Here is a 13,079-nt window from a genome sequence, read left to right as displayed (position 1 = left end):
TACAAAAAAACAAGTATACAACTTGTGTTAGTAGAAAAACAACTCCCATAAAGTAAATATTGAAAATTTGTTTAAAGAATTTCAATTTGAAGGGGCGCCAAATGATTAGCCTGCTAGCCACCTACGTCTCTGCCTTAACTCTGTTAAGCAATGTTCTGAACACCTACTTTGCTGAACCCATGGACGTAATCAACCTTTACACTGAGTTCATACATAAACAATTTGAAGACGTAAGAGAGAAGGAGGAGACATCCAAAGTAGGCTCAAACTCTGGACTTGACGGTTTAACTCGTAGGACACCCAGTCAGTCCACTCACAGCTGAACAGTAGGGTCAGCTGGATGGGTATCTTGGGGGCTTGGGGAGGGGTAGTGGTAATAGAATTTCCACTGCAGCAATACATTCACTGTACTTTGCCCATTTAATATAGCACTAAATTTATGGAAAAAGCCAAGTTTTATTATTAGTTGGTTCTATTGCCAATATTGTTCAAGATTAGCATATTATATTGTGGGAGCCTCCTTGTCCTGTGTGCTGTGATTGTTTTTCCTATTCTCGCGTGTATTGACATTCCCACACAAACAAGTTCTTCGGCTGTTAAATGCTTGTGTCTAACATAGAGCCCAGATGTGAGCGCCCAGTTTTGAAATTTAGCTAGACTATTTTGTGTTTCCTATGTTTTTATCTCTGCCACCTGTCCTCACTGATAAGCATTCAGCACTCAGTAAATTCCCACGGAATAGATTTGCTGACCTACTCCGTAGGTGTCGACAGGAGTTACTTTTTGTTCTAGGACTGAAATGGAAAGGATCACCTAGTTCATTGTTCTTCCTGCAAGCCTATCTTTTGCTTTTGCTTTGACATGCAGGTTCCTCCTGGGAGCAGGAGTATCAGGGTAGATGTTGGCTAATTTGGCAATAAACACATCTCTGCATCTTGCAGAATCTAATCAGAATGATAAGATTTGTAGTTTCATTTATCTAAGAATAGACTCTAATTTATTACTTTCTATTAGTCATTTTATCATCCTGCACTTTGAAAAATTTGTGTGAGACCTTTGAGACCTTTGTCATGGGCAAGGGATGTGGGAGAGCTGTTAAAATAGAACCCCTCCTTTTACATAGAAAAATACCAGTTCCGTTAACCATAGATGTAATTATGTTGTCTACAGGGGCTTCTCGTTGCTCTCACGAAGTGATTCTGCTCCTGGGGCATGGAGTGTAGCGGGGAAAACCCAGTCTAATCCAGGGTAGCTGGCATTCTATGATTATTTTTTCCCATTCTTTGCAAACACATATTTATAAAGGAATATAATTCACGTCTTGTTTTCATGTATTTTATAAAGCATTTTGTGCCCAGACAGTCTTGTGGGCTTTTCTTAAAATGTTCTGCCACATACACCCCAGGACCTAAGAAGCTGTAATTTATCATAAATGGATTAAGGCTCCCACCCCCCACCTCATACCAATTTTGCTTGTTTGTTGATTCAGGAAACATTTCTTAAATATTTACATGTACAAGACAGCGTGCTAGGTGCTCTGTAATAATGAGGATAACAGCAGCTAACTTTCTTAGAGTCCACTGATCAAATTACATGCTGTGAGGTCAGACTGCCCGGATTTGAATTGCAGCTCGGCTACTTGGTAGCTGTGTGAACATGGACAAGTTAATTAATCTCTCTGATTCAGTCTAGTCATCTCTACCTGGGGATATATTAGATTCCTATTGCAGCTGTGACAGATTACCACAAATGTAGTGGCTTAAAACAACACAAATTTATTATCTCAGTTTTCTGTGAGAAGTGTGTAGACTCAGCTGGTTTCTCTACTGCCGGTCTCACAAGGCCAAAATCAGGATGTCAGTCAGCCTGGAGCAACTGCTTCCAGGCTCATTCAGGTCACTGGCAGTTTTCGGTTCCATGTGGTTGTAAGGCTGAGGTCTCTATTTTCCTTGCTGGCTTCACAGCTTCTAGAGGCCGTCCGCATTCTCAGGCTTGTGACCTCTCTTCATCTTGAGACTCAGCAACAGTTCATTGTTCTGTTTAGTAGATTAGCACGTTTTCATAAATGCTTTGGGGGGCTTAATGAGGAAATAAAAAGCTACTTCAATAAATCTGGTGCCATGAAGCTAAATATTTTGGTTCTTTTAGAGGCTGACCTTCTCGTGGCTCTGAGATATATCATGGTAGAGATTAGCATTTTGCTAATTGTTTTATTTTTTTTTCCTTGAGGCTAAGATTGTAAGTACAGTATAACTTCATGGCCCTTGAAAAGTCGAAGCACGTGACAAGCACAAGGATAAATGTCCAGATTAGAGTGAGGTGCTGTCCCGTGATGCCGGTCTAGCTTTGCTGATTATGATCATAATCTTTTTTTAATGAGAGCAAATCCTTGTCACAGGGTTCAATGTTTGCTGCTTAACCTGGAACAGAAGTTTTTATGGTACAGTCTCCTTTAAGTGCTGAGTAGTTCTACCTGTACACTACGTGTGTGTGTGAGTTTTAGCTTGAGAAATGGGTCAAATTTAGCCAATGACAGATGCAATCTTTCAAGAAACTTGAATAATTTAAAGTGGCACTTTTGTCTAATGGAGACATTTAGTTCTTGTCCTAGGAGAAGATCAATGTTAAGGAAAATGATGACTATTTCAATTATTAACCACTATTCCATCAACAAAGCTTTCTTAAATCTTTTTGGACTCATGAATTATAACATTTTTCTAATTTTTATTCTAATTTAAATCTAGAAATAACTGCAAGTTTAAAACGGGTAAAATATTTTAATACATCTACAAAGGTGCATTTCACTTGTATTTCTGAGACCCTTCTGTGGAATTTCATTGCTGAGGATCCTTATCCCCCAAAAACCAAATGACCCTTTTCTTTCATTTAGATACTCTGTAATCCAATTCCTATGTAACATGCTGACCCAGCTAGTTCTGTAAATGGACTAAATTATTCTGTGTTAAAGATATAAGAGATACATGTCTCTTTATTGCTATACTATTTTGTCTTACTATCTGTGGTTCTTAAAAGTGTATCTTAAGTGTGTATTAATTTATTAAAACTCTTTCTTGATCACTTTTATATGCAAGGCATTGAAGGGATTTAACAAATGTTTAAAATTCAGCCTCCAACTTGGAAAGAGCTTACATTTGCCAGTTTGTGGATTTTTTACTTGAGATGCCTACAAACATCAAATCATTCTCACTGAGGCCCTCCTGACAATCATATTTATGATTGCAATCAACACCCCTCACACTGGCGGCACTCCCAATTCCCCCAGCCGTTACTGTATTTATTGTTGAATGTCTGGCCCACTAGGATATAAGCTCCATGGAGGCAGGGATTAGAATTGCGCCTAGCATAGAGTAGTCACTCAAATATTTGTTGGATGATTGGGTGAGTATTCTATATGTTTATTTTTCATGTATAAAACAAACAACTTTCATAAGAAAAACAAGACACATTCAAACTATAGACAGAATCCACCCATGTCTTGCCATCTTATCACTATCAACCTGTTGATAGTTGGCCACTATCAACTGGCCTGTCTCTTCTGGGACTGTCACAATAGTCCCCTAACTATAGTCTCCCTGCTTGTGCCTCCTACAGTCTAGATTCAGCACAGCAGCCAGAGTGGTCCTTTTAAGTCTCCCCACAGCTCAAAACCCTCACTTAGAAAAATAAAAGACCATGGCTTATAACAAGACTGTAGTGGTCCACCCTGTCCCTCCCGTACTGTCTGCTGACTTCACTTCCTGCCACTCTCCCACCTACTGCCACTTGGCCACCACCCCCAGCCCCCCACCCCCCCCCCCCCCCGCCCGAGGACCCCCTCAGGGCCTTAGCACTTGCTGTTTCCACTGTTTAGAATGCACTTCCCTTTCTCCTTCACTCTCTGCTCCATTGTCACCATATCAGAGAGGCCTTCCCTGACCTTAATAAGGCAAATGCATCAACTACCTTAGTCAGAGGCCTTCCCTGGCATCCCCCACCCCTGCATCGCTCTGCTTTATTCCCCCTTATCCTGCTTTATATTTCTTCACAGCACTTATGTTACCACTTCACATAAATATTAATTTATTTATTGTCTGTCTCCCCTGATTATAATATAAGTTTATTAAAAGCGTGAAGTTTATTTTGTTCAGTGCTGTGTCCTTGGTATTAGGGCATGTCAGACACACAGGAAGCATGCGATAAATATCACACATGGTGTGCGATAAGGATATATTATGAATAAATGTGCACAAACAATAGAAGCAGTGCTCTTATTTATAATGTGAGATGTTGAGGGAGCCATTGTAATTACCAGTATAAATGCAAGAACATGAATGAATAAAGCATTGTTTGTTATATTTAGATGTCTGTGAATCTAAAAATAATGCAAGCAATAATAAAGTAATCGTTATGAACTTTGTTTCTCATTAAGCATCAAAAGTCATATTCTTATTAGGCACATTCACACCCACACAACCCTGATCAGTGCTACTCTGGGCATTTTTCTGCAATCCCCTCTAAAGGTGTTCAGCAATTATTATTCTCACATGTAGGAAATCTTGTCTGTGGGATAGCTGCAGGCTGGCAATAATGGTGATATTTACATTTCTGGAAACAGTGCAAATTGCAGATTCTCAGTATTATGGTAGCACATAATTAGTATGAAAAGTGAGAAGAAATGTCATGCTAATAAAATAAGATCTTAACTGCACTGTCAATAAATTTGAACAAAGATTCAGGAAATAAATTATGAATATTTAAGGTTCAAATGTGGTGTGCTGCTGTTAAGGCCACTAAAGTAGAGGACACTCACATACTCGCCCAGTAAGTGAACCAATGGATCCATCTTCCATCATAGGAAGTGGAAATGTTTTGGGGTAAGAGACAGATAGAACATTTATCCCTTCAGTTACTTTTGCTTTTTGAGAACATATTTAGTGATTCTTCCATTCATTCCATAAAGAATTTAATGTTATTTTCAGTCTGAGATTCTCTGACTGTATCTATCTCCCTTCCCATTATTTATTGGTTTTATTTCCTGGGAAAATTACTTCCAGTTTTTGAAATACGATAAATAATGAAAGGGGTGCTTCTTGTTCAAAGATGTTACTGTCTTAAATTCATAGCTATTTTGAATATTTGTTTTTGTTTGATCTGGTGTCTTCACACATTGTCTGCCTTAGGGTTTGATGTTTCCTTTCGGAGCCAGAAGGCCAGAGGCCTATTATCGAGGCTGTTGGAATGCTGTTGCTTGTTCCCTGAAATGCTGGGAATTAAACCACAATTTTAAACAGAGAGCACACACCCATGAAAACATCCAGACTCACTTTGGATTAGTCACTGTGCAAAAGAAAAAAGGCAAAACAGGATTACATTTTCTCTTAGTTCATATTTATCTATCTTTATAATATAAAGATATGAGAGATGGTTAGTCTTCAATTAGTTTTTAATCACTCCAGACTTAATTATTTTTATTTCTTACATATTCCTACTAGTCAAGATCACAGTGCAGTGGAAAATGCCAACATAAGCAACATACCACATGTTTTTATGGATTATCAAAGTATTTGAATATGATTTTTCTTTTTTAAAAGTAACTTAAATTAATATGAAAAACTTCTAATATTAAGGAATATGTTTTGCCCTAAACATTATGTAGTTTATTGCATCACATTTTTTGTGATCAGTAAGAAATAATTATTCTAATCATAAGTAGAATGCTCTCCAACACAATTCTAACAAAGATTAAATCCACACACTTTTGGCATCGCTATTTTTGACAACATCACTTATTAACATTCATAAAGGTGAAATGGGCTCCTATTGAAAAGCATTTCATTAAAACCTCAGTGCGCTCATAAAACCAAATTAATGAAGGTAAACTAAAAGTTATTTTATTTTGTTATTCAACAAATACTTACATAGCACTCACTATGTGTCAACCGCTCTGCTTTAAGTACTTTACAACTGTCAACTCATTTAATCCTCATCACACTCCGAAGAGATAGTTAATATTCCCATTGACAAACAAGGGGACAGTTTAGTAAAGAGTCTAAAGTCACACGGGTAACACGTGGCAGAAGCAGAATCCTAACTCAGGAGGTGACTCGGAGCCTGCGTTCTTTTCCTGTGCTCTTCGGCCACTCGGTTGCACTTTGTGTGACTTTCTGTGTGTTTTCTGTTTTTACTTGCTGCAATGGCATCATGTTACCCATGCATTTTGTAACACTGACTAATCTTCTTCCTTTGCATCTCATTTGCCTCACTTTTCTGTTTCTTACTCACTTGACTGGCTAAAGCAGCTGACCTCTGTAAATTAGAGAATCCAATGTGTATAATAACTAGATTAAGTTTTCATTCTCTTAGATGTCTGTCTAAAGGATGGAATGTGATTATTTCCCTAAAGTATTTGCTATAAAGGTTTGTATTTCCTTTGATAGGAAGTAGTATACAAAATTACTTAAGATAGCAACTTTACTGTATTTAAATATTGACAAAACAAAGGAATCTTGGAGAATTGAGGGAAACTTTTCTAAAGGCTGCCTGAGAATTTTGGCACATTGTTGGATATTTTTGGCTGTATCCGAGCTTATTAGGCTTTTGTATGAGAGGCACATATCACATTCTAAACTCTATTACGTGTGAGAGATTAAAAAGCTATGTAGAAATTAAAAGTTTCCTTCGGTTTTCTCTGTGCATAGATTCCTGATCGCTGTGTAGTGTCACTAATGGTGACCCGGGAAGGTATCTTGTATCAAATTTTATTCAACCAAGAGATTCCTGTTTTTAACAAACTTAAAGAGAAAAATCAAATGGAAGATTCCACTGTGGATAAAAACCCAAACATTATCTTAATTTTGGGCAAGAAAACCCAAAATTGAACCCATTTTATGTACTGAATAAAGCTCATGGTTTTCAGGATGTCTTGAATAAGTTAGTAATTCTTTAACATTAAGAAACAAGTCCAATGCTTAAGGATCAAAGAAAACGCAAAGATACCCCTTTTTTGATGGTCTATCCCAGTCTTGAGGAATTTTTTTTTTTAATAAAATGTTAGAATTTATTATACCTGTGTGCTTTTGTTCTTGTGTGCAATCTGCCTGAGAACACTTTTCATTCTTTTTCTTTTCAGATGACAGAAACGATGCTCAGGAGAGTGGCTTAAGAGACTTAATAAGAGAACTGCCAGACGCCCACTACTGCCTCCTCAAGTACCTGTGCCAGTTCTTGACAAAAGTAGCCAAGCACCATGTGCAGAATCGCATGAATGTTCACAATCTCGCCACTGTATTCGGGCCAAATTGCTTTCAGTAAGTTAGTGGCGCTTTGCTGTTAATATCATCACGTACCCCACTTCCTTTCCTAATGCCGGAAATTACTGGGCTATAGAGGAATATTTCAGACTGAACAGTCAATCAGCTGATGTTGGAGAAGTTCCACCTTGCTAGTGGGCATTTTAGCCTTGTTTTTTTGGTCCCAGTTTTGAAGAGGGCAGATATGCCTTTTGATGAAACCATAATGTGTGCTATTTCAAACAACCTTATTTAAAATTCTGGGAATAAGTTTTACTTTCATTAAAAATGTCATTTAAAAAAAATCTAGTCTGAAACATTGATTAGCAGAAAAGGAAGGAGTATGATTTAGTGTGTATTTTTTTTAATAAAGTTCAAATCAATGCTAATAGGTAGAAAATGACAAGCAAGATGTGTCAGTGACAGAAAAATGTAACCTTAGCTACATTTACTTATTTTCTAGGAATAAACTAGGCTAGAAAGAAACTAGTCTCCTTGGTGGGTACTATATCACTAGCCACAAGAACTTTTGTAAAGCTTTATATTTGATTTTCCCTGTTATTCCTTAAAGCTCTTTATTGTTGATATGTGAACCATGATCGTGCAATCCAGGGATCTGGATTTTTTGCTTTTAACTCTCCTATTAATCCTCGCTGATATCAAACACGTTCCTTCTAGTTATAAGGAAAGAGAAAAAGAGAACACTCATACTTAAAAGCTCTCAGAAATTCTCAGCAAGTTTTTTTTTTTTTAATAGTGGATTTGCTTATCCACTCCATTAATCTACAGACTCATTCAGCTGTCCAGAGCTAGTAACATGCCAGTCCCCGGAATGGCTGTCTAAATATAAACTCTGGCTTAGGTCCTGGTGACTGCAGAGTTCCAGGACATTCACAGCCCACCGTGGAGAGAACTTCTACCTTAAATAATTTCTGTCCCCATTGTAACCTTAGAGATTTAAATTTTAAATAATGGTATTTCGTAGGATATAGTCGAGTCTCGTGAGTAAATATATAAAATACGGGCTCCACTAATTTCTTGTCTTATTCAGGAGCTCTGTGGAAGTAAAAAGGCTGTCTTTGTTCTTTTTACTGCTATCTGCAGAGTTAACCTTTGGTGACCTATGTGTAAGAAACAAAGGTAAGAGAGACCCATTCAGTAATTTTGAAACCCTAGGTTCTAGAAGAGGTGAAAATGAATTTGTAAGTAGAATGCTTATTTAATAACACGCAGATCCATACCTCATTGCTGACTTATTGAGCTTGATCTGGCTTTTCTGGTAAACCTGCTTCAATTAGTCAATCAAAGTATCGACTAAATAATGAGTTTTTATTATAGGTTCTACTAATTAGTATAGCTTTTCGAATTTTTTTATTGTGGTAAAATATGCATAACAAAATTGACCATTTTAACCATTTTTAAGTATGCAGTTCAATGGCGTTAAATACACATTCACATTGTTGTGATCTACAAATTGATATGTATTTCTAAACTTATGGATATAGAAGTCGCTACATACTAGGTACTTTTCTCATTGAAATAGAGTATAATACTTAGAGTAGATAGTATTTATTGGGTACTTATTAAGTACTGTACTCTCTCATTTATCTGACTGATTCTAAAGAGGCAGAGGTGGTTTATTTAGTCCTTGAAGTTCCCCTATCTAGGTCGAGAATAAGTAGATACTTCAACTCCAGTGACCACAGTTAGCCCATAAATGTTATAAAGATGGACAGTGGAAAACTGCCATTCAAGGATTATTCTCTCTCCATGAACCACTAGAAGACAGACAAAGGAAATGCTTTACTTAATAACTAAGGTGAAGACATTGTATGGTCAATAGATGAGGAAGATTTTTTCTAATAAGGGGACATCCTCATGAAATGTCAATTTTTTAAAGGATATAAAACTTTAGATACAAAATGATGCTATGAAATATATAATCATAAAAATGGGAGGAAAATTACCAATAACATATGATCGTTTGGTGTTCTGGATGCTAGGCTGCTAGGTAACTTGTAATTACCGGGTTTTTAACATGTACTTTCAGTTACAGGTTTATTGAATTTAGACGATTAGGTAATATTATCATCGTGAAATATTCAAACACTATAGAGGTATATAGAATAAAAATAAAATGTCCTCCATTAGTCCCCCCCATTCCAACCTCTCCTCCCTAGAGATAAAATCAGTAACCTATGGGTATATTTCCTTTTATCCTTCTTTCTGAACACAGCCATAAATCTATTTTTACATATAAATGGGATCATGATGCATATATTGTCAAGCTTGATTGTTTCTATGGTAGCACTGGAGCTTTTCATGTCAGAATATTTATATACCTCATTCTTTTTATCTATTAAATAGTATCAATTTGCCCTAACTTGTTTAACTTGCCCTCTATTGGTGAGCACTGAGGTTGTTGTCAGTTTTTTGATATTAAAACAGAATTGCAGTGATCGTCCTTAGTGTGACTCTTTATGTACATCTGCAACTATTTCTTTAGAATAGATGACCTGGGTGTGGAATTGCTTGGCTGAGGGGTTTACACATTTCAGAATTAATGTGTGGTACCCTTCATAAGGCTGTAACAATTGATGTTTCCACGATCAATGTTTAATACCCATTTCCCTGTAACTTTGCTATGCTGAGTATTGTCAAATATTTACATTCTTGTTGATCAAATGGGAAAAAATTATATTCTAATTATTTGTGAAATTAAGTATATTTTTAGATTTTATTGGTAGGGGAGCATTAGTATTTGTGTTTCTCTGTATCTTCTGTTCATGGTTTGTGCTCTTGTTTTATTTTTTATTTTTGGCTCTTATTGCTTTGTAGGAGTTCTTTAGGTCTTCTAAAAAGTATTTTTTTCTCTGTTATAAAAATTGCAAAAATTTTCTCCTATTCTGTTGTTTCCCTTTTAGCTTTATTTATGGTCCTTTATTATATTTTTAAAATTTAATTAATGTCACCCCTTCCCCTTTTTGTTTATGGGGATTTATATCTTGCTTAATAATATTTCTAAATAATATTTCTTGCTTAATAATAATAATATAAAGGTATTACAACACATAATTTCTTGTGTCATATTGATAGCTTATTATGATTAGCTTTTTACTTTAGAATTTACTTTTTTGTATATCGCATATGGATCCAGTTTGATTTTTTCTTCAGATAGATAGCTAATTGTTGCCAAACCATTCATTGAGTAGTATACCTCCTTGCTAATTTACAATGCCAACTCTATCACATAATAACTTCCTGCGCATACTCGAGTTTGTTTCTGGTTTTTATATGGCTCCTTCCTGTCCTCCTCCATTTTCCTATTACATTTTCTCTTGCAGAGAAATTTTGGAGTCTCCATGGTAAGTGATATCTCACTGTGCTTTTGATTTGCATTTCCCTGATGACTAATGAGTTGAATATCTTTTCATGTGGTTATCAGGTATTCGTATATCTTTGGAGAAATGTCTGTTCAGACCCTCTGCCCATTTTTTAATTGGATTATTTGTCTTTATTATTGTGTTGTAAGATTCTTTATATATTTTAGGTATAAGTCCCTTATCAGATATAGAATTTGCAAATATTTTCTCCCTTTACATGAGTTGCCTTTTCATTTTGTTGATTTAAGCACAAAAGTTTTTAATTTTGATTAAGTTCAATCTATCTATTCTTTTGTCACTTGTGCTTTTGGTGTTATAGCTAAGAAGGTTTTGCCTAGCCCACAACGATGTTTTCTTTTAAGAGCTTTATAGTTTTAACTCTTCTATGTAAGTCTATGGAGTTTATTTGGAGTTAATTTTTGTGTGGTACAAGGAAGGAGTCCAACTTCATTCCTTTGTGTGTGGATGTGCAGTTGTCCTAGTACCATTTTTGAAAAGACGATTTTTTCCCCATTGAATTCTCTTAGCACTCTTGTCAAAAATCAATTGACCATAATTGTTAGGTTTTATTTCTGGACTCTGAATTTTATTCCATCGATCTATATATCTGTCCTTATGCCAGTACCACACTATTTTGATTCCTGTGGCTTTTTAGTAAGTTTTGAAATCAGGAAGTGTTAGTCTTCCAACTTGGTTCTTTTTCAAGGTTGTTTTAGCTCTTCTAGGTCCCTTGTATTTCCATATGAATTTTAGGATCAGCTTGTAAATTTCTGCAGAAAATCTGGCTGGTATCTTGGTAGGAATTCTGTTGAATCCGTAGATCAGTTTGGGGAGTATTGCCATCATAACAGTATTAAATCTTCCAGTCCATGAACATGGGATGTTTTTCTGTCTACTTGTATCTTCTTTAATTTCTTTCAACAATGTTTTATAATTTTCAGAGTACAAGTTTCACACTTCTTTTGTTAAATCTGTTCTTAATATGTGTTCTTTTGGATGCTATTCTAAATATAATTGTTTTCTTTATTTTTAGATTGTTTATTGCTAGTACTGACAAAGTTTTAATTTGCTTTTATTATGAATGAAGCTGAGCATCTTAAGTTTAAGGAGCATTTGTTTATCTTTCTCTTGATGTGTTTGTTGATGTCTTTTGCCCATCCTCCTATCAGGTCCTCAGGTTTTTTTTTCCTTGTTGAATATTTATTTTAGTTTCTTTTTCCCCTTGTAAACACATTTGAAACTCTAATTTTCCTCTCAGTATCATTTTGTCACTCACTTTCAATACTGTTGTATTACTTCTTGTCATGGGTTGGATTGTCCAAGATACAAGCCCTGAGAGTGAGGTTTCAAGCACAAGTTTTATTGGGTGGTGCTCTTTGGAACCACACCTGGAGGGAATAGAGGGAAGTAGGATTAGGCAGAAGAAGTTGAACTGCCATATAGTTGTAACAAAGGCCTCACTCAGTCCCAGGGTTGCTTAGAAGCTGAGATGGCCTTTCTGAGATATACCAAATTGAGTCAAGGGAGTTGGCCCATTGACCCCATTTCCATCAGTCGTTGGAGGTGAGCTGTGCCCAGAGAGGTGGTGTAATCTTAGGGGAGGGACTCAGCTATGAGCCGTAAGCAGGCAACATACTCAGCATCTGGGGTAATGAATACTTCCGGCATGAAGGGGGCATCTAAATAGCACCCCACAGAGTCTACTACATTTTTATAATAATGTTATAATAATGCTTTTATAATGTACTATGGCATGGTAATAAATATTTTTCTATGAAAAATTTAGCCAACTTTGGACTGTAAGCTGTATATGTTATATATGATTTTTCTAAGGAAATTCCTAATATCCTAGTTTCTAAGGCAAGTAAAAATCCTTCTGAAGAATGTTATTCTTAGAGATCAGCAGGAGTTACTTTCTCCAAGTTTTGATAGTTATTAAAATGGGTACTGGATTTTCAGTGGTTTGGATAGCATGATATAATAAAAGAAAGTTAATATAGCCCTTGTTCTACCACTTGGTAGGTTTGATCGTCTGCATTATTTATTTTTCTGTTACATTTTATGTAAAACAGGACCTACAGAGTTTGCTTTGAAGCTTAAGCAAGACCATAAGAGAAAGTCCTGGTGCATAGTACACAATTGGTAGAGTGGCGTTGGAATACATGTTCATTTAACTGAACACGTTGAAAATTGCGTTAAGGGAAAGATCAGGTTCTATAGATTCTGCCCATGCCACTTAATGAACTGGGCTCCTTAGAAACATGAGATGGGAGACATGACTTTCTTCTTACCTCAGTTGTCTTAGGTTTCAGTTTATTCTTACATATAGTACAGGCTTCTTACAGTATTGAGTATATATTTTAATATTTAAAGAAAAAATTTTCCTTGTCCAATTAAACTTCTAAAT

General features: G+C 36.0%; 1 protein-coding gene across 11 annotated transcripts in view; it reads left to right on the top strand.

Annotated features, from left to right (window-relative positions):
* The window catches only part of FAM13A (family with sequence similarity 13 member A), a 346,516-nt gene that overhangs the window by 79,616 nt on the left and 253,821 nt on the right, over positions 1-13,079 (top strand). For all 11 annotated transcript variants that reach the window (XR_015552950.1, XM_087434589.1, XM_087434588.1 and 8 more), the window contains exon 4: positions 7,130-7,307. Coding sequence is in view for 10 of the 11 variants with exons in the window: in XM_087434589.1 (XP_087290715.1) it covers positions 7,130-7,307 (178 nt within the window). In the remaining variant the exon portion in view is untranslated. The remainder of the gene's footprint in view (positions 1-7,129; positions 7,308-13,079) is intronic.

The sequence above is a fragment of the Ceratotherium simum genome, chromosome 8, assembly GCF_057802395.1.
Source record: "Ceratotherium simum simum isolate JZ-2026a chromosome 8, ASM5780239v1, whole genome shotgun sequence".
NCBI lineage: Eukaryota > Metazoa > Chordata > Mammalia > Perissodactyla > Rhinocerotidae > Ceratotherium > Ceratotherium simum.
This window is presented reverse-complemented; position numbering and strand designations above follow the sequence as displayed.